The 20,927-nt window shown below is 50.3% G+C and overlaps 1 protein-coding gene across 1 annotated transcript in view; it reads right to left on the bottom strand.

Moving 5' to 3' along the window:
* Positions 1-1,484: 1,484 nt before the first annotated feature.
* The window catches only part of ABHD12 (abhydrolase domain containing 12, lysophospholipase), a 46,834-nt gene continuing 27,391 nt past the window's right edge, over positions 1,485-20,927 (bottom strand). The window contains exons 4-13 of the mRNA XM_042789496.1: positions 19,765-19,884; positions 16,911-16,941; positions 7,916-7,961; positions 6,512-6,641; positions 5,018-5,055; positions 4,730-4,809; positions 3,882-3,964; positions 3,016-3,094; positions 2,604-2,731; positions 1,485-2,206 (exon numbers count right to left, since the gene is read on the bottom strand). Of these exons, the coding sequence (XP_042645430.1) occupies positions 2,167-2,206; positions 2,604-2,731; positions 3,016-3,094; positions 3,882-3,964; positions 4,730-4,809; positions 5,018-5,055; positions 6,512-6,641; positions 7,916-7,961; positions 16,911-16,941; positions 19,765-19,884 (775 nt within the window). The 3' untranslated portion in view covers positions 1,485-2,166. The remainder of the gene's footprint in view (positions 2,207-2,603; positions 2,732-3,015; positions 3,095-3,881; positions 3,965-4,729; positions 4,810-5,017; positions 5,056-6,511; positions 6,642-7,915; positions 7,962-16,910; positions 16,942-19,764; positions 19,885-20,927) is intronic.

The following is a 20,927-nucleotide window of genomic DNA, read 5'->3' as shown; positions in this document are numbered from 1 at the left end:
GGTCCCAGCTGCGAGCTCGGCTCCCCGAACCCGCCAGGTGAAAGGGCTGAAGCGACCCGCGGTCAGTGCCTTTATTAAAACTTTCACCGCTTTTTAGATAAAACATTGGGGTTTCAGTTTCCAAGCGTAGCGCCGGGCTGCGAAGGGGAAGGGCGGCCTTGGGGCCGCGGGCTGAGCCCCGCACAGCCTGAGCTGGAACGTGCCCATCGCTCCCCAGAGCCCAGTTAAGCGCCTCCTCTTCCCTCGGTGCAATAAACACGAGCGCGTCGACCGCGGCTTGAGCGGCACGGTTGAGCTTAGGAGGGGCCGGGAACCCGAGGGGCGACCACGCGACTGGGGGGAGAGCGTCGGTGGGAGCTCCGTGGCTCGGGGGCAGGCTGAGCGGCTGCGAGGGTCCCGGCAGCCCCACAGCGAGACCTACGGCACCAGGTACTGGCTGCATGGACTGATGGGGGGGGGGGGGGGGAGAGGCCCAGGTCCCCCACCAGCCACCCCAGCTCGGCCCGGCCTAAACCAGCTCCTGGTGTAAACCAGCTCCCGGCCTGAGCCAGCTCCTGGTGTAAACCAGCTCCTGGCCTAAACCAGCTCCTGGTGTAAACCAGCTCCCAGCCTGAACCAGCTCGGCCCGGCCTAAACCAGGTCCCAGTGTAAACCAGCTCCCAGCCTGAGCCAGCTCCTGGTGTAAACCAGCTCCCGGCCTGAACCAGGTCCCGGTGTAAACCAGCTCCCAGCCTGAACCAGGTCCCGGTGTAAACCAGCTCCCAGCCTGAACCAGCTCGGCCCGGCCTAAACCAGGTCCCAGTGTAAACCAGCTCCCAGCCTGAGCCAGCTCCTGGTGTAAACCAGCTCCTGGCCTAAACCAGGTCCCAGTCTAAACCAGCTCCCAGCGTAGCCCCAAGCGGGCGGGGGCAGCCCTAGAGCCTCTCCTGGGGGGGGGGGGAAGGTGGGGGAAGGCTCGTTTCCACTTCTGGAAAACCTGCCCCAAGCCCGGCGGAGCGATGGGCCGGGGGTGCCCAGGGCACAGGAGGGGGGGGCCAGGGGAGGGACACCCCAAACTGTTATTTTTGCATCTGCAAGGTTTTTGCGTAGGGCTGCCTGCTTTTAACTGGGAGGGAACAACGCAGCCCCCGGGACCGGGGAAAAGTGAAGGAGTTCAAAGGTAACTGAGGGGACAAACCCCCTGCACCCCCACCCGAAGGAAGCACAGGAGGGTCTGGGTGTGCAGGGGGAGAACGGAGACACCCATTCCCCCACCTTTCAGGGAAGGGCGAGATGAAGCAAAAACGTAACCTCCTGCTTTCCAGCTTCAACTCCCAAATTTGCAATTTATCTACCTAAGTCACTTCAGGCCTAACAAAGTGCATGTGAAGAAGGGGAGGAGCTCCACAGCGGGTAGCAGGGATGGGAGCCAAAATGCTGCCCAGAGGGAAAAGGGCACAGAAAAGCTAAAGGGGCATTTGAAAAGGAACAAAAAAAAAAAAAAAAAAAAAAAAAAATCATTTTATTTCCAAATGTGTGCAATTACCCCAACACTTGCAACACATTGTGACTGAAGAGCTAAATAAAAATACCTCTCACCACCTGGATCTTCCGTGTATTTGTAATTACAGCCACTTAGCGAAAAGTAAAAGCAAAACATGTATTTCCTAGAAAGAGAACACTTCAAACTCAAGCAGGACAACTGTGGTCTGGAGACGTGGCAAAAGCCATTCACCTACACATGAGTCTCTACATGATCCAAAAACAGCAGCAGTGTTTGGAAGTGAAAGAAACACCCGTGGTCAGGACACGCGTGTCCTAGGAATGTCTGTCCTCAGCGGTACGGCGCTGGATCGGCCAGGCTCTGGTGTGCTTACATTTCTCACGGCTTGGTTTTGGCTCCTGGGCTGTTACCACCCCTCCCTCCATCCATGTCAAAAAAAAAAAAAAAAAATTTATAAAATAAAAACGAGTCAACAGCTTCTTTCTTCTACCATCACAGGCGCTGATGCCAGGAGCTAGAGTTGCCAAGGGTACACACATCAGGACTGGAGCGGGAATCCCCGGGCACCGCGAGTGCCAGGGGTGGAGGGTGGGCAGACCGACCCACAGGGAGAGGGGAGGGAAAGGAGAGAGAGGGAGGGAGGGAGGGAAGGAGGATCTCTGCGCTGCCAGAGCAGCCGGTCTTCAGTGACGATCCTCATGTTCGGATTTCCCCAGGAATTCCCTGGGAAAGGCAACGACACAGCAGTGACGCCCCGCTCTCCTGCGCTCCGCCGCAGCCTGCGGGTCTCCCCGTTTCCCACCCCCCGCCCCCCAAAAATCCCCGGGGCTCGAGTGCTCGCAGCCGCAGGGAACGGCACGGCGCTTTGCTCTCGCCCAGCAGCAGCAGCAGCAGCAGCAGCAGCAGCAGCAGCTCCTCCAGAGCGCCCAGCTCACAGCACAGATGGGCCGCAGAGAACCGCTCCCACCTTCCCGCCCCCTCCCAACCATCTGCCCCGCGGGGCGGTGGGGAGCTCCGGCCGCGCTAAGCCGGCCCCGCTGTCTCACCCGCCCCGGCGACCAGAGGGGTTTTCAGAAGAGGTGCCCAAAGCCCCACGCCCAGCCCCACGCCGCGCCGTTACCGCAGTATCCGAGGTAGCTCTGGACTCCTGTAGATGTACTTGTGCCGGTAGCCAAGGTCTGTGTGGAACGGAACGAACTGCACCTTGTAGTCTCGGAAACTCCGCGACGTTGCAGCGATGTTGTAAAGCTGAGTCCAAGGGAAGGCAGGTGAGGGACACTCCAAACCAGCTAACCCTGCCAAACCAGCGCCCGTCTCAGGGGTGAGTCACGGGCCCCGGCTTGACCAGCTTCGCTCGCTCTAGCTCCACTGCACTATTGATTTGGCACCTCCAACACCACGGAATTTGCAGTCCCTTCGGGCTACGCATTTCTACACACAGCGTCCTGCCGCCGCCCGCTCGCCCGGCTGGGGTGTCCTTCCACCCGCGCCGCCTCCCCCCACCACAGCCGTTTGCAGCGCCCCGGCCGTACCTTCTTGCCCAGATGGAACGGGACCACCGGGTCATCCTCAGCGTGAAGGATGAGCAGGGAGCAGGAAATGTATTTCACACTGTAAGAGAGAGAGAGAGAGCAACGTCACACGGCTCAGAGCAATCCCGTCACACCGACACCACCACGCCGGGGCCGTCAAGGAAACCGCAGTGACAGTTCTCGTCGTCCTGGGGTTCGTTAACCCCAGGTCAGGTCTTGAAAACTCTGTTATCTGGGCACCGTTCATTTGATCTAGAGAAAATTCACTAGCGAAAGGCGTCCTTGTAAAAGCTATTTGCTGCTCAGGCCAGAGAAAAGCAGCTCACGCCACCGCAAAGCGTCGCCCCCCAGGGTCTAAGGCCTTGGTTTCCAGTACTGAAACCAAACTCACAAATGCTCAGGCTCCTGAACAGAAGGCTCAGTGAAAAGGGGCAATGCCGTTACATGCAGGGTGGCTTATGCAAATGCACAGCAGAGAAATGTTCCCAAGCCTTCAATGTCCCAACGCTACTGCCTAAGATGCAACATACATTCAAAAAGCATAAATCATATGGACCAAATCAGCACATCCCTGAGCAGCCTCTGTGCTGTCGCATCTGTCCTTGTTAAGATTAAAAGAGCTCCACAGCGCAAAGCTGTGTTGCACTCAGGGCTGAAAGAGCAACTGAAATCCCTTCAGAGAATGTAAAAAAAAAAAAAAAATCAACAACAAAAAATAAATAACTAAAAAAATCCACCACGCACAAAAACCCCCACCAAAAACCCTCCCCAAAAGAAACAAAACCAAAACCAGCAGAGAGCACAGTTTAATGCCCGTCCAGCTTGACGCTTGCCACGGCTGAAAACCCAGCAGAGAGAGAACTCACTTCTCATCGTTTGCAAATTTAATTCCACTTGTTGTGATGGGGTCAAGGAAGAACCAGTCAAACCCAGGGAAGTACCTGTATATCTGAGGGGGAAAAATTTGCATTAGTGGCAGGCACCAGCAGGACAGTTAGGCAGAGAGCAGCACCAGGGCAGGCCACTGCCCTCCCCGTCACGCCCCTCGGCTGCGGGCCGCACCCTCTGCAGCGAGAGGGTCCCCGTTTCCACCAGCACTGGTTCTCCTCTCCTGTTTCAGGCCCATCTTATCAGCCCGCTCAGGAGCGGGCTCTCTGGGGGCTTGTACGGTCAAGGTCTCCAGGTACCAGGCTGCTGCTGGCAACAATCCTCCCGGAAGAGCTTCATCCCACCGCGCCTCAGCAGCCCCGCCACATCCAACGCCCGGGCCGGCTGCCTGCTCAGCCCCCAGCCCGCTCGCAGCCGTGCTGGATGGAAGAGGTGCCCACGTCGGAGGGAACCCACCGGGGACCCCACGGAAGCCCGGCTTTGCCACCGCTTTGCTCACAGCCCACAAAGCACCTTCCTGCAGCAGAAAAGCCACAGCTCAAGAGGCGGCTGGGAGCAGAGTCTCCCTTCCCCTCTCTACATCCACTGCCCTTTCTGATCCCGGCTTCTGGTCTCTTTAAGCAGGCTCCCCCGCACGGCTCTGGTGCTGCTTACGGTACTAGTGCTCCTGGGAGCTGCCCTAAGTGCAGCTCTTGACCCCCTGATGCTCATAAATACCACCGCTGCCCCGCAAGCCACGCAGCTAAGCCCGGCTCCGTTGCTTCTGAAGGCCAATTTCGACGCGCACAGTTACACGCCGCTGGCGTGAGAGCCGCCGGGTACTTGCCACAGAAAAGGGGTGACTTCGTGCCTCCTCCCGTATGTTGGTGAACGGAGATTCCAGTACCAGGGCATCCGGGGGCGTTTCTGAAAAGCCGAAGGCAACGTGCTGGGGCGCAGGTAGCCAGCAAGGTCGGGGTCTGCCTTATGAGAGCAGCTGCCACCACGGTGCGCCCGGGACACGGCCTTGTCACGGCAGCAAACGCACGCAGACATCTGGGATGCCAACAGGACCCAGGGCCGGGGAGGTGGGGGGGGGGGGGGGGGGAAGAGCACCCACCCCCACCAGACTCACCTCTCTCGCAAAGGCGCCTCACTAGATTCGTGGCGACCCTGGAAAGAAGAACGACGAGCGTTTAATCCGGCACGGGGCCCTCTCTGCAAAGCCCCAGGCTCTGGCAGGAGTAGGCGGCAGCGGTACGACTCGGCTGCTGCGACGTCCTCACGGCCGGCCCACAGGAACCCGGGCCCCCACGGGTCTCCCAGCTGTCTGGAGCAGCACCAGGTGCCTGAGGTAAGCGAACAAGCCCAAGGAAGCAGCGCTCCCTGAAGCACCTCCTCTTTAAGGCGGCTCTCGGGTGTATCCACAGCTGCGTGACGCGGCCTCTTGCCCCCAGAGCAAGGGCTGAGCGAGAAAGAGGGGAAGGAATGCGGGGGGCGTGGGCAGAGGGGTGCTGTGTCCCAGGCAGCTGGAACGCAGGGTCTCAGGTTGATGCTGCAATGGGTTTCCACAGCTGGGTCAGAAAGCAGCAAGGTCTCCCCCCCCCCCCCCAAGCATCTCCCTAACTGGACAGGGATACTCCCCCAGTTGCCGAGCCCTTCACAAGCACAGCGCGTTTCAAAAAACCTCCAACTCCTACGATAGGTCACCAGGGGACTCTGCTGGGGACCGCAGTGCCAGGCCGCTCAGTCTGCAGGGCAGTGGGAAAGGTCACGAGCGTGCTCAGACCCAGAAAGGGATCCTGAACGCGGTAAAAATTTAGAGGAAGAGCCAAAGGAAAAGCCTTCGCCTTCTCTCAAACAAAGCAGGACGTTTCCCATCACAGCAATGAAGGGGCACTGTCCTGAAAGGCCCCCCCCGGCAACACACCTGTTGGGCAGCAAGGCAAGTCTCCAACAGTTCAATCTGCACACAGCTCAACTCAAAGTAACTCGCGCTCGCCCTCTGCTCCTCTGCAAATCAAGGGGGTAAGAGCACATGCTGCCTGCGGAGCACAGCCCACCTCCCGACAGCAACGGAAAGGGAGGAAGCGGGAAAGGGCAGTTAAAAACGTGCAGGCAGAGGCACCCGACACTCTGAACTTCCCTGCGCCAGGCATGACCACGCAAATGTCACGGGTGGCCAGCAGGGGTGTCACGCGGGCATCTGCACCAGTACTGATCACACGCGGCACGGTTGCCAGGACAGGAGGAGGGCGAGTCACACGCACGCGCCGCTGGGCTAAGATGCTCTTTCAGAGCACCAGAGGAACCTGAGGTTCTGCTCTGAAGGACACAGAGACACAGGTTCACCACAGGAAGAGATCAGTGCAGTCCTGCTTTCTCTCCCCTTGGTCAATAGGCACTATTATTTCCTCTACGTGTCTTTTTTTTTTTTTTTTTTCCCAATGTAACCTTCTGGGCAATGAAAGTTTAAGATCAATTCCTGCATAGTCATTCACCGTAGCTCTCCCCACCACAGACTCCAAGCCAAGCCAGCCTGTGGATTATAGCAAACAGCATTTTCATCCAAGGTCAGCGTTTAATGTTTCTCAGAAGCTGCTAAATCCCCCTGAGGTTAGATGCTTACCCCGTGCCCAAGGAGTGTCCCCATATATAGACAGGGTTTTCTCCGCTTCTTGCTTTTATCCAGTCGAAGACATGAAGGGCGTCGTAGGTCATTCCCCTCTCCGATGGGCTGCCTATGGAATCACCCCAGCCTGAAACACAAATAGTCCTTCTGACAGCTGCACAACCTGGTCACCAAAGCCAGCCAGCCCTTCCCATGCAGCTCAGCCGCAACTGCAGGGGGACCCGGGACCCGGACAGTTTCTGTTTATTGCGCTGGGCACCTCTACAAAGGGGGGGCTGGAAGCCCCGACTGCTCCGCAGGCATTTCAACAAGGTAACTGCTGGCTGCCAAAGAGGTTTTGTGGATTTAGTCAACAACAAAACCAAGAGCTAGACCTCCAGCGTTGCCGCTCCGTGCTCTTGCACCTGCCCCCCTGCAACAGCCCAGCTCCCAAACCCTAGCTGCTTTTGCACGCATCTAACCAATCTGTAAGTGGAGTCTCTAGGAGAATGGATGCTTGGGGTCAAAACCAAAGCGCATCCCGCAACGTGGGTTTGTCTCTGCTGTTTGATCAATGCCCTCGAGGAATTTTCCACCCTCCCGCTTGTTTTGGCCCCACCACTACTGCAGCATGTCTATACATCTTACGCTAAGCAGCAAGCATCCCACATCCCTTCTGACACCTAATAAGCCGTTGGAAAAGCAGCTGCCAGCAGGACTGAGAAACAGGGCAAGCTCCTACAAAAAAATCCCTCCCAGATCTCTTCTTGATAAAAATGCAATGGATTCATTTCTTTCCTGTATCGCCAGTGGCATTACGCTGCAGTCATGGCTGAAATACTAGGAAGGGGAAAAAAAGAGCAGCAGATGCTCGACAGCTAGTGGCACAGAGCTGCACAATGGTCAGGCTTCTGGCACGGGCGTTCCCAGTTGTTAGAAAATCATTTACTGTCTGTCTTATCTCACCTATCAGCTTTTAAGACGACAAGTTCAGCTCCCTGTGCGACCCCAGGAAAATCAGTTAGATCCTATCCAAAAGACTACATCTCCACAAGCTTACTAGTTTCCAGATGGGTGGACGCCTTAACTGGATGCTGTGACAGCATCTACGTGCCTTGGTCACCCTCTGCTCCTCAGCTCCCAAATCAATAAGCCCTGTGCCTGAGGACAGACAGGAGCCAGAGCCCACCGAGCTGGACATCGGGAAGCAGTGCTACACAGGAAGGCACTGGAAAGAAATTTCTCAACGTTCTTTGGATAGCCGTGAAATAAAAAAAAAAGCAGTAACCACATCTAATTAGCTGGCAGCAAGCATTTACCAAAAAACCAGCTCCCTTAAGATCAAAAAAAAAAAAGGCAACTTCGCTGTTTCTACAGAAAGAGACGCCTACAAGTGTTTCATAATAAAAGAAGCCGACATACCTCGATAATCAAACGTGACCACGTGGTACCCAAGGGAGCTGAGAACCTGGAGAGCAGAGAAACATGCAGCAACCCATCACAGAGACTTGCACAGCAGCTGCGCTCCCGCCTCAGGCCAAGCTGCAGGGATCTAATTGATAACATTATCGGCCTGACACGGTAAAGCAACACCTCACAGTTTTTCAGTGCAGCAGGCGCAGAGCTTTTCAAACACTAATCGTCTCAGCCCGCTGGTTTTACTCCGTTTGCTCCCCGGACCTTGTATCAGGCTTAGATGCCTGTTCTCCCCTTAACAGCTTTGCCTTTAAGGTCTGCAAATATCCTACGACTGTTTCCCCTACAAACACTTTGGAGTTTTCCTGTGAAACAGTACAACTGCTTCATTTATATTGTTCAAATTGGCATAAATGGGAGCATAACATACAGGAGCCTGTTTCAGAAGGCTTAAATGTATACATCCCAAACGTGCAACTGCTCTATCATGAACATTTATGTTGCAGCCAACAGTAATCCTAACAAAATCTGTTAAAGCAAGTAAAAATACCCAATGTTAGATCGACTTGCTCAGGAAAGGTGACTTGGTAAAAACCATGCTAGCATTCCGAGCTACCGTTGCTCAGTATGAACAAAACCGCTCTGTGGTACCTAAAAATCAACAAGTCAAAAAAGATTAAAATGTTACTGCTGTCATGGTCTATGTATGATAATACAGGATTAAAAAGGGCAATCTTAGTGTTATACTATACTCTAAACCTTCTAATGGACTGAAGGAAATCACCTCGTATGTAAAACCAACACTATTTCTAGTGTAATTGAAATCTTACCAGCCCGAACAATTACTGTTACTAGTTCAGATCTCATTAGTATGAAAAAAAGAAGAAAAAGAGGACAACGTGGGCAAGAGGGGTGTTTGGGTAAGGTGGCGACTCAAGTCCTTTGCTGGGAGGACTATATGGCGATGGTTTCTCCCACTTCCTCTAGGATCCATCTGGGGATAACTGTCAAACATTTCGGACGTACGCTGGGTATTTCTTTCTCTTCACTGCTCTGTGAGTCTGTGTTACATCCCACATCACTTTACGGGGTGTTCGACATAGGCTGGGCGCATTCTCTTCGATCGCTTCTAAACCCATTTTTGCCCAGCTCCCAGATCTGTGTCTCTGCAGGCCGGGCACAGCCCGGGCCCCGTCCTGTGCAGCTCATAGCTGTGCTCCTCTGCAGGGCCCCTGCGTCCCCCCCTCCCAGGTCCCTGCTGGCACAGCAGGCCTCTGCTCCTCCACACTCTCACTGTGCTGGGTTTGACACCCTCTGCCTGAGAATTGTTACTATTCGCATTACAGTTAAGGCTACGCCACCTAATCACACAAAGCTCAGCCAAAATAAAATCAGCTAGCCAGCACCCGCCTGGTTGTGAAACAAACTGCTTTTATGGCTAAACGAGCTCGAAACAGTGCTCCAGGGAGCTCCAAAACAAGGTCAGAAGCAGCCTTACGAGCCTCAGCCACATTACTAGCAGCGGCAATACCACCTGCACCGGGTTACAAGGCTGCAATGCCCCTTTTTGACAGACCACCAACTGCAGGCTAGCACTCCAGTGCAGCAGGGGCATTGCAAACCCTCCCGTGGCTCAGGGCTTCCCACCAGGACCCTGCAATGGGTTTTATCAGAGGTGTTTACCCTTTCAGCTTGCCTCAGGATAGCCTGCCCAGGTCCGAGGACAGCGCAGACCTCTTCGTTGTAACCCGCTGCCGCTACTGCGTCGCTGAGCGTTTGGTTTTACAAGCCAATGCAGCTTGCCCAATGACTAAAATTGCTGTTAAGATGGCAACTACAGGATGCAAAGCCACGTTCAAAACCGCTGGGGTGGTGGGACACCATTCTCAGGGGGACTGCGGGCAGGAGCAGTGCCCAGCACAGCGCTGGGGCAGCGCAGACACCTGCTTGGTGTGTAGCAGTCACCTCCTTCAGAGCTCCTTGCACAAGCTGGGCTTCCCGTGTTAACAGCTGGGTTGGCACTCGTTGCAATTTTTTTAATAACACATCTTGTGACACTGGGACTCCCGCAGCGTGCAACTGGAATGATACTTTCTGAAGGAATTGTATAATTTTAACCTTAATAGCTTACATGCACTGGTATCGGGTAGTTTTGTACGACAATACAAGGGCACACAGTGTGCACACAAGTGCAGCTGGAGCTTTCACAGACAACTGGCACCTAACTGGAAATGGAGAGAGCATTTCCATTGCCCCGCTGGGATCTAACTGGTCATCTGAAGATGGGAAGCCAGTAACGTCACGTACGTATCACAGCTTGCCCTGCTCCTCTGAGACCGACGTGTCGCCTCCTGCTCACCCTGGCCACACGTGGTTGTCTGATTTCTTGGCACTAGCCAGAGGGTTATGTGCTACTCCACTACCCTTCTTTTAATGCCATTTTCCCACTAACAGTTATTTGGAATTTTTATTAATGGATGCAACTGCAACAGCTTCAAAGTCACTCATAGCTCCTTTGCTTGATACTCAGGCCTCCAAGCAATTCATGTTTCTCTTCCTTGGGCTCTAAATCCTTCAAAGAGGTTCCCCTGGAGATAACAAGGCCCACACTGTGTGTACTCCCAGGGCAAAGGCCCCTTACAGCAGAGGCATTAAACATGCAGCCAGTCCACTCCAGGATCTGCACTCAGAAGTCACTGTTTCTTCAACATCCTCTTGCAAGTAACATCAGAGATGTGGTTATGTACGTACAACACCACAGTACAGCACACCACTGCAACCGATGTAACAGTGGCAGAATAATCAGGTAAAATATTAATAAAATAGCTGCTGCAGGACAGCTGTTTCCATTAGAATCACTACACACCACTTTTTACAGGTTCACCTACATATTGGGCCCCGACTGGACATGCAGAACACAAAGTTCCTTCTTGCAAAGTTTGGTTTTCAGCTTTACAATGTGATTTTACTGCTAAGATATCACAGACAATCTAGCCTTTTCTAGGCCATTACAAATAATTTAACCTGTTGACAGTTTACCGATCTTCTATACATGTTTGTTGTGCTGGCTGCATTGGCAGCATCTCTTCTTAGTAACAAATAGATGTGGTTCTATTTTAATCAGCAGCTCTTACATTTAAAACCAGATTTTTACCATTCCCTCTTTCTTCTTTAAAAATATGCAGAGTTTAATACATTCGTTGTAATCATGCACACAGGACTAACATTTCATTTTCAAAGCCAGATATATCCCAGTTCCACTTAGAGATTATTATTCAACTATTCCTTCAACTTCTATCTGCTTAGTTACTGATAAATAATTAGCTGATCATGTGCTCAATTCAAATATTCTTTTCTTTCCAACCTCCATCCTAGATTTATGTTTATACTCGTGGATACTTCACACCTGTGCTGCTGGGGCTGGTACCCACCTTACTCTGGGAGCTCAGCCCTTGCAGCGGAGCATCACTGTTCACCCCAGGTCACTGTTCCCATGGCAGCTCTGCCTCTTCCACCTGAATATTCACCTTCCTGCCCTCTGTCTTCCTGCAAACAGCCCTTCAGCACCTGGTTCTCCCCCTCATTTACCTCCTCAGACCATCAGTCTGACCTGCACCAGCCAGCACCTGCACCTCAAACCTGTCGCAGACCACCACAGAGTGGCCTCCAGCCTTCCTGAACCCCAATCTGGGTCTGAACCCCCAACCTCCTAAAGAGGGACAGGAACGGCATGATGCACCCCCCAGCCAAATTCTCCTCTTGCCACTGGGAGCCAGGAGCTGTGATCCACCTGGCAGAGAGCAGATGCTGCAAGGTTAGTCTGTCTGGCTTTTGTCCTTGTCAGCTGCCAAAAGCACCAGCCCTCTCACAGCACTCAGCAACGAAGATGCCCTCAAGACACCCCCAGGCACAGGCAGCAGCAATTTCCATGCTCAGCTAAACCTAAGCAGGTCATGCTCAGGACCCCTGACCACCAAGAGCTGCCTCCTCACAGCCCAGCACACCCCAAGCCAGTGTGCCCAGTTCTCTCCCTAGCAGAAAGCAGGAACAAAGACCTGGGGTAAAGATGATGAAGGCCATCTCATGCCTTTAACCAAGGGAAGAAGTTGATGGAGCCTCCCGGTCCTGGACCCACTCAACTCAAAGCCAAGATCCAAGTGAACCGCTTGCAGGTGCTCATTCCTCCAAGGACCCGCCAGGCCCCAGCCAGGGGCACTGCCCTGCTTGTACGCTTTAGAGGTGCCTTTCTCTTCCAGGGAAAGGAAGAGATGAGGCTGAGGAGGAATGGGAACACGCAGGAAAAGCAGCAGAAATTGTTATGACCACCATCCCGGCTGCCAGAGCTGTTAGGTGCCCACCTCAACCTTCACAATGCAGGGCCCCACACTACTGGCACCCCCTGATTAAAGCATGGCTCTGCTGCTCACGCACCTGCCTTCCTACCCTGGCGCTGGGCAGCTGCAGCACCCAAACACCCACTTCCCAAGAGGAAAGCAGAGACGCAAAGCAAGGCCAAAGCCCGGCCTATCACAGTGGATACACAAAAGGAGGAAGAACCTCCACCACCCATCGACATCCAGCTCCTCCTGGTGACAGACAGCTGATGGCGAGCTGTAGCATCCCTGCCCGAGGCCAGTGACGCTGGGAGCATCCCAGTCCTATGCCCTGCACTAACAGCATCTGCTGGTTTAGTCTTTAAGAGTATTTTTCTTTCTTGTTCTTCCCCTTATAATTAGTTCAGAAAAAGTCTCAGATGAAGCCACTAAGATTTCAATCAGCTTGGCAGATAACCGGCATTTCCTTTCCCCCTTAACAGGATGTTTACCCTAACAATGCCGTGTTTTATTTATAGTAACTACTTACGCCCCCTGTAACAATACTGCATTGTTTCGTGTGCTGCTATGAAATTGAGTAACCTCATGCAGTGGGCAAAACAAACCTGTGCATCAGCTCGCTCTCCCAGCACATCAGTGCAACACCAACTCAGAGCTCCACTGCCGAAGCCTCCATGTAGAAGAACGAATTGCATAAGGAGCTTGTGGTTGTCTGTCACTGACAGTCAAAGTAGCTAAGAGAACAGGAGTCTTGTCAATTTTAAAAGGTTTTGAGTTGCATTATACAAGCATGAATAATTCAAATAACGTGAATAACACAGTGACACCCTGCATACATGGGTAACTGTGGTATCTGGAAACCAGGCTTGAGCAAAGAATAACTGGACGCTTGTCCCGACGAGGGGAAAGCATGTCCCTCAAAGCGAGTCTGTATCTGGTTACTGCTCCGCTGCTGCTCCTCCTGCTTGCTTCCTCACAGCTCCTGCTTCTGGCTACTGTCTGCAGACACACAGCGACTCGGGCAAGAATGATTTCAGATACCTGCTGCTCACGGACTGTGCAGCAGTGAGAGTCTCCATTTTCAGTGCTGCTGCTGAGAAAAGCTGCTCACACGAATCAATTGCTCCAAAGAAAGGACAGAGACCTCTTACAATTACTATTTCCCCTTTGAGCTTCTTCTAGAGGGTTTCCCCTACTGCTTCTAGTCTACCAGCAGCACCAGCAAAAAGGACAGCAATCCAGCCTGTTTCATTCTGCGAGAATAAGCATGGACCTGGAATTTCTGGCGCGGTTCTGGTAAGCTCATAGTTACTCACATGTGAGTAACCAACTGAAAAAGACAAACTAAGCAATTTGTCTGTGTTCTCAGAAGCAAAAGCATACCAGACCCAGGAACAGAAACCTTGGGTTTGGCTAAACTGTGTTCTCCATATGTGTACACAAACAGAAACAGAGGCACGCAGAGTCTCCGAGTACTCTGAAGCACTGCTACTCTTGCTCAGTCACAACCCAAAACAACTCCTCTGTCTGTCCTGGCCAGCACAAAATGCACTGCAGCATAGGTTGGTTCCAGAAAAATGACCAGATAGATCACTGTACACAAGTGTCCTCAACCAACTTTCTGCAACTCGGCTCATCCTTTTTTCTTAAAGGAAACGAAATATCACCTGTCTCCTTGGGGTTGCCAAAACATTTTTTGAATTTAAAAGACTTTGCAGCAGGGGGATCTTGCACAAGGAGCTGCATTGCAATAAAGCTTTATGAGTGCCAACACTGACACAAATAAGGAGGAAATGATAGCTAAATCCATAGGAGAAACATGGACTCGGACTCCTCTGAAATGAGCCAGCAAAAATAATGATGGCTCTTTTAGAAACACATGATACGAAACCAAGAAATTGTGTGTGAGAATTTCAGCTGAGAGTTTAATAAAATAAATGACCATGGAAGTCATTAAGCAAGCAACCCAAACCAGCTGAAGTTGCCTGTTCTCTGGTAACACACCACCGTGCTAAGGCTGGGAAATTTATGGGGTTTTGTACGAAATCTTCAGCACTTGAGACGGCATCACTCCTACAAATGCACCATGCCCTGGGAAAGGGGGAAACCCAGGCTGGACCTGCCTGCCTGCCAAGTGATAAAGTAACCCCTGCACTGGCAACCTGGAAAATGTTTCATTGCAACAAGCTGTTCAGTGAATTACAAGTACCAGCTTTGTCACCCCACTCAACTAATGGATCAATGGGGAGGTTCACACTGGCTCAGCCCAACATTCTGGCATTTAAAAGACCAAATGTCACCTTCAAGAGTTTGAAGGGTACGAGGAATCTGAGCTAGCCTCAATCCACATATATTTTCCCAACAGCTGGTGAGGTATGGCATCGTGTATGGCATCCTTGCAACAAAACCTGCATTAAGACTAGAGCTGAGAAGAGGCAACAAGTTATGAACGTTGGCAATTCCTTCCCGTGCAGAATGGAAGTGCCCATTTGCAGAGCAAATAATTCTTTTCAGGGAAGTCTGCTGCCTCCCTGGGGCCCAACCTGTGGACGTCACCACAGGAGTGGAGAGCTTCAGACTACTATCCATTCCTGCTTTTCACTAATGATGTCACAACATAAAGTCTGAGGCCAATCAAAAGAGGTTGCAGGAAAAAATTCAGGAGCATGGGTAGCATTTTCCTCAGTCCTCCCTCTGGGTGAGGGTTACGGGACCAGAAAACAAAAGAGAGGTAGTGATACCCCAGCCAGGATGTAAGCACTGAGGAGTTATTCTATAGGCAATTAGAAGAACTTTCTGGATCAGCAGCCCTTGTCCTTATGGGAGATTTCAACCCCCCAGACATCAACTGGGAATACCATACTGCTGTGACAAGCAGGTTTTGGAAATTCTTGAATTTTGTAGGAGATAACTTCTTGTCACAAGCTCTCAGTGAGCCAACTTGAAAAGATGCCCCCCTAGGCTTGCTGTTTGTGAACAGAGAAGGACTTGGGGGAGATGTGATGGTAGGTAGGTGTCTGTCTTGGCCACAGTGATCATGAAATGGTCGAGTTTAAAATTTTTAACGTAATAAGAAAAAAAGAACAGCAAGTTGCTAGATAGATCGGAGCGTCGGGGCAATGATTAACGGGATGAAATTTAACAAGCCCAAATGCTGGATTCTGCACCTAGGACGGAGTAATGTCAGGCACAGGTGTAAATTGGGAGGGTGTGCCCTGGCAGCCGAGGGCCAACCGCACCCTGGGGTGCATCAAACATGGGCGCACGGCCAGCTGGGCAAGAGAGGGGATCGTCCCTCTGTGTTCAGCCTTGGTGCAGCCTCCCCTGCAGTGTCACGTGCAGTTCCGGGCCCCACCGTTTAAGAGAGATGTGAAGGTACTCGAATGCATCCAGAGGAAGGTGTGGAAAAATAAATAAAATGCTGATTGGCAAGGAGGGTGGTAAACACGCTCAAGTGACTTGCAGCTGGGGTGCTGAGAAACACGTCTCTCACACTAATTGTTGTTTCGCCTTGTGTGTTGGACAAGTAGAACATCTGTGTGTAGATAACACAGGCCTGTGATAGACCTAGAACACTCGAGATTCCCACCCTGCTGCGGGGAAGATCACAGCACAGCGGTAAATTACGCCCGGGCGAATCCCTGAAACACAGGTGAAGAGAGCAGGTTTGGTGATCCTCTACCACCGACCCAGCTCCGCGGTGCCTGTGTTTCTGCTTGCGTGCCTCTGCCTGGGTGCTGCTTCAGGGATCCCCCAATTGGTAAGGTAACAAAAAAAATAAATTTACTCTTTACATTTCATCCGTGGTTTTGTGGTTGTTCCTGCATCCTGCCTGTGCCAGCTCACACACAGGGCCACAAAGCTGGTGAAAGGGCTGGAAAGGATGTCCTACGTGGAACGGCTAAACACTTGAGGTTTGTCTAGTCTGGAGAAAATGTCATTGCTCTCTACAGCTTCCTGAGGAGGGGAAGTGGGGAGGAGAATGCTGATCTCATCTCCTAGTATCCAGTGACAGGACACACGGGAATGGTTCAAAGCTGCTCCAGGGGTGGTTTACACTGGACATGAAGTATTTCTTTACTGAGAGGGTGGTCAAACACTGGAACAGGCTTCCTAGAGAGGTGGTTGATGTCCCAAGCATTTCAGTGTTTAAGAGGCATTTGGAAAATGCCCTTAACATGATTTAACTTTTGGTCAGCCCTGAAGTGGTCAGGCAGTTGGACTAAACGATCACTGTAGGTCCCTTCCAGCTGAAAATATTCTATTCTATTCTGCAATGGTGAGTAGAGACTGGTAACATACAAAAGAATACTCTTGAATGGTACCTTAAATTAGTATACTAATCAAATTACAGCTGTGATTAAATAAAACTCTATATTATTTTTTCCTATTAATTGTGTTGTGAAAGTATTGCTGGCAGAAAACCTGGTTAGCTCAGCTGAAGCTGACAGTTAACAGCAAGTAAAAAACCTTTCAAATCTTCCAATATGGGGAAGCGTGCTCACAGCTTACAGGCCCATTTTCCTGTACATGCTTCATATTTAGAGAGAACTAAGAGCCCTAAGCTATCTGCCCACTGGCAGCGGGCTGTAACGAGCAGTCTTCTCAGGCCTGTGCACATCTGATGTGTTAATGCAACTGCTTGGACAACACATGCAGCTACTTACCTTGTAAAGCTCCACACGGTGATCCCCTCCTCTGGCAAAAGTGATTCATGAAGAGAAGAAGGGGGGGGAGGGAAAACAAACAAACCACAACAAAAACAAACAAACAAAAAAGAAATACCACATGTGAACATTGAAGTTTCCAGAAACAGACTTTCCCAATTGCCTCAGGCTTCCAGTTTAACACAAACAAACACCACAACTGCTTTGTCACGGGCTTCAAGGAGACAGTGAGGCTTTGCTGAGCTATGCAGGACAGTTTTGAAATCAGCTTCTCCCCATACATCTCTTCTCACAGCCGGTAAAGATGAACTTTTCAGGCCACCCTCCTGTCTGCCTCTTCCAAAGCCTCTAATACATCCACAAGAGCCTGTCCCTGTTGCCTTTGCAGACCCTGTGCTCCTGCCACCAGGGCTGCCCCAGCCAGTAACCCCTGCTCTCCAAAGCCTGATGCTCTCAGCAAAACTCACCACGTTAGCCCAAGAAACTTGCCCTTGGATTTTCTCACCTGGCTCCAAGCACAGGGACAGAAAGAACGTGTGCAAAAGACTGAGCAGAGGAAACCAGAGTTGAACATTGTAAATAAGTCCAGGGGAAGAATCTGATTTAATGTTTTTTTCATAAATTGAAATCTAGACAATAAAATGGAGAATAAATGTGCCATTACACGCTTTAAAATATATCCATAATATGACATGGCTAATCCACACCCAAACTTTAGTCTAGCATTGACGGAAGAGTAGATTTACTCCTGCACCCTTGAAAACTCTACAACATTCACGCTACAACTGGCTTGGTCAGTGCAGCCTCTAACCCAAAATGCCACTTACCAGACCTCCTTCTAAGAACACACCCACTTGCCAGCCAAAAGCTGTCAGCTCCAACTGTACTATAAAATACCTAATGTAGACAAAAACACTAAGGGCAAAATGCAAGGGGTTTGCTTGTAAGTAATTTTGAATCATGCAAGTCTGAAGCAGAACATACACTTGCTTGAAAAGCCACCCTTGATGTGCACATATTGGTGCCTTTGCATGCATTCCCCAAAGTACGACACTGGATTTTTTTCTAAGGGGGGAATCACGTAAACATAACATTTTGCCTCAGCTCCAGAGCACACAAGCAAAGCAGAAAGCCAAGGCAGTGCCTTTTACTTCTGGCTAATGCAGCCTGCATCAATAAAGCAGCCCTCTGGCAAGAGGCTGAATATGCAGTGTAGAAACATACAGCAATACGTACTAAAGCTGAAATGGCAATGCCAATGCACCTCCAGCTTCTCCAATACACAGAAATGTGACATATGTAATTGATCCATAGCTCAGTACTTTATCTCAGGAGCACTTGGGGAAGCCAAGAAGTAAATCTAATCAATACACACATAACAGAGATACTGGTCCCAAATTACCACCATTAAGCTGCAGAATAGCTTCCATTAGTATCGTTTGCTATACCAAATAAAGGCAAGAAAACAAGCAAAGCAGTATTTGAAAAATAATGCAATGATTTGATTAAGCCTTGTAATACATCAGCACAAGATGATGGAGTCGGTTTCCAAAAACCTGTACGCTCATGCATTTCCTGGCTCACAGCATGCATCTTCCACCATGCTCTTGTACTAAAGAAGAACACTGCTAAGACAAGATTTTAGGTGAAAAAGGGCAACGTTCCTACGGTGTGAGGCTAGTGAACCTTCACTACCAGCCCATTTAAAACAGATTTTCTTTGCTTTACATCATGGAACTTGTATTTTTGCAATGTTTCTGCTCTTGCACCAGTATCTACGAGCAGACATCAGCTTCAAAAGAACATGCACTGGCACTCAAAAATCAGAAAGGGGACGATACGCTTTGTAAGATGTACATTAGTAAGGAAAAAGACCATGTTCTAATAAATTAACTAAAGCACTGCATCATGCAGAGATGTGGCAGTAAGAATGCGATTCTGAGAAACCTGAGCTTCACACTGCGCTACTCATTTTTAGCAGCCAGCAAAGTATAGAGAACCGACCTACTACTTTAGCTGATACACATGGTCAACTATAAAGTTACAGATTGCAGAAGTGCTCCTGTTCCAGACCAATGTCCTGTAAGTATGCAATAATGAAACAAGACCAGCACATTACCTGCCTCTCTTTTTCTGATTTTCCTTCCTCAGAGTGTGTTAACTACTGAAATAAACTCACAAAAGGAACTGGAAAGTTTATTTAATGCATGTAAATCACATATACAGAAGCACTAATACTATCCCATGTCTTGATTCAGAGACCACTATACTGAAAAGTACCTCCCTACCTCATCTGGTGTCGCAGCCTCCTGGGTTCTAGCAGATACAAAGCAAACTACAATATCAGATATCTCCACCAACTGCAACAAATCTATCCCCACACTCAATAGAAGGAGAAGCATAATTTCTTAAAACATACCTTCCTTTTAAAAGGAAGGAGAAGCATCAAACTGCTTTTAGATTTTATTTTGGTTTTAATCAGAATAGTTTGGGTTGAAAGGGACCTTTAAAGGTCACCTAGTCCAAGCCCCCTGAAATGAGCAGGGACACCTTCACCTAGACCACGTTGCTCAGAGCCCCGTCCACCCTGACCTTCAATGTTTCCAGGGATGGGGCATCTACCACCTCTCTGGGCAACCTGTGCCACTCTTTCACCACCCTCATTGCAAAAAGCTTCTTCCTCATAGCTAGCCTAAATCTAACCTCTTTAGTTTAAAACCATTAACCCCCCCTTGCCCTATTGCTACAGACCCTACCAAAATGTTTGTCCCTGTCTTTTTTATCAATGTGTTGAAGCTGTGTCAAGCCAGGAAAACACAGCATGAAACAAAGCCATCACTGTTTTGTGCCTCACCTTGTTCCCGCGTTGCCGTGCAAGTAAAGGATTACAGGATGGCTGGAACCCAAAGCATCTTCAAACCACAACTGGTCCTTCCCTCGGGCGTTCTTCCACAGGGCTGCAGGGACTGTGTGCCTGTACACAGAAGGAAAAATTATGTTGGCCTGTTGCTCCTCAGTGTCTGCCACTCGAATTTCGAATTTTTCTGATCAACTCATTAACTCAGGATTACACACCTTACACACCCTCTTCATAAAACTGTCATGGCTAGCTGACAAAAGGCCCAATTTAAAAGGCATTGGCTAGGTTATTCCTACATTTTCAACTCCCATCGTTGTTGCCTTCAAAACTCAGGGCTGTGCAAGGTAAACCCAAAGCCCAGTTACTGAATTTCCCCCTGTTCTGGAGAAAGAATCTCAATTCCTCAGCTTTTACGGCACTTAATTACTTCAATTAACATATTTATATAACACAAACAAGATTCACAGCTAGGTCAGCAGATGTTCAGAATAATCCAAGTCAGCTGGTTTTGGAAAGTGTTCAGGGAGAGTCATATCTGACTCCATAGTCAATCTGAGGAAAAAGACAGGCTCAGGGTCTGATGAGAAGATCATGTATTTTACTTTCAGACACCAGTTTCCTGAAGGAATATTTTAGCTGGAAAAGCTACAATCTAGAAAAGCCAGGAATTTTTAACTCACAGCTGTTCTGCTGTAGATAATATAGCTGGGCAGCCTGTTAGAAAGAACTCAACACTGGTGGAATGGAAAGAGAGGAATGACAGACTGTAGAAGGCAGGCATTTAAACTGGGTAATTACTCTAGAAGACAAGCACTGAAAGCAGGTGCACGCCCACAACCATCTCAAATAGTTGAGAAGGGGGTAGCTTACAGCTTTCAGAAGTAACTGAAGTGCTCGCATGCCTTTCTTCTTGGAAGACAGACAAACTCCATCTACCACACCTTCCTCCCAGATGTAAAGCTCAGGACAAAGCAACACAGCAGGAACCAATGTAAAAAGTCTACCTGCACGCACGCAGCCAGATCTTGAGTTCCTGAGGAGGAAAAAAGCCCCAATAACCGTAGGACTCAACTTTGCCAACTGTTCTGCCCCAAGACTTTTGCAAGCTTCCGAACAAAGCAGGTTGAGGCCTTTGTTTCAGAAGTATCCTGATCACA

The sequence above is a fragment of the Tyto alba genome, unplaced genomic scaffold (genome assembly GCF_018691265.1).
Source record: "Tyto alba isolate M040663 unplaced genomic scaffold, T.alba_DEE_v4.0 Super-Scaffold_16, whole genome shotgun sequence".
Classification (NCBI taxonomy): Eukaryota; Metazoa; Chordata; class Aves; order Strigiformes; family Tytonidae; genus Tyto; species Tyto alba.
Note: the sequence above shows the minus strand (reverse complement) of the source record. Positions and strands in the feature narration are given on the sequence as shown.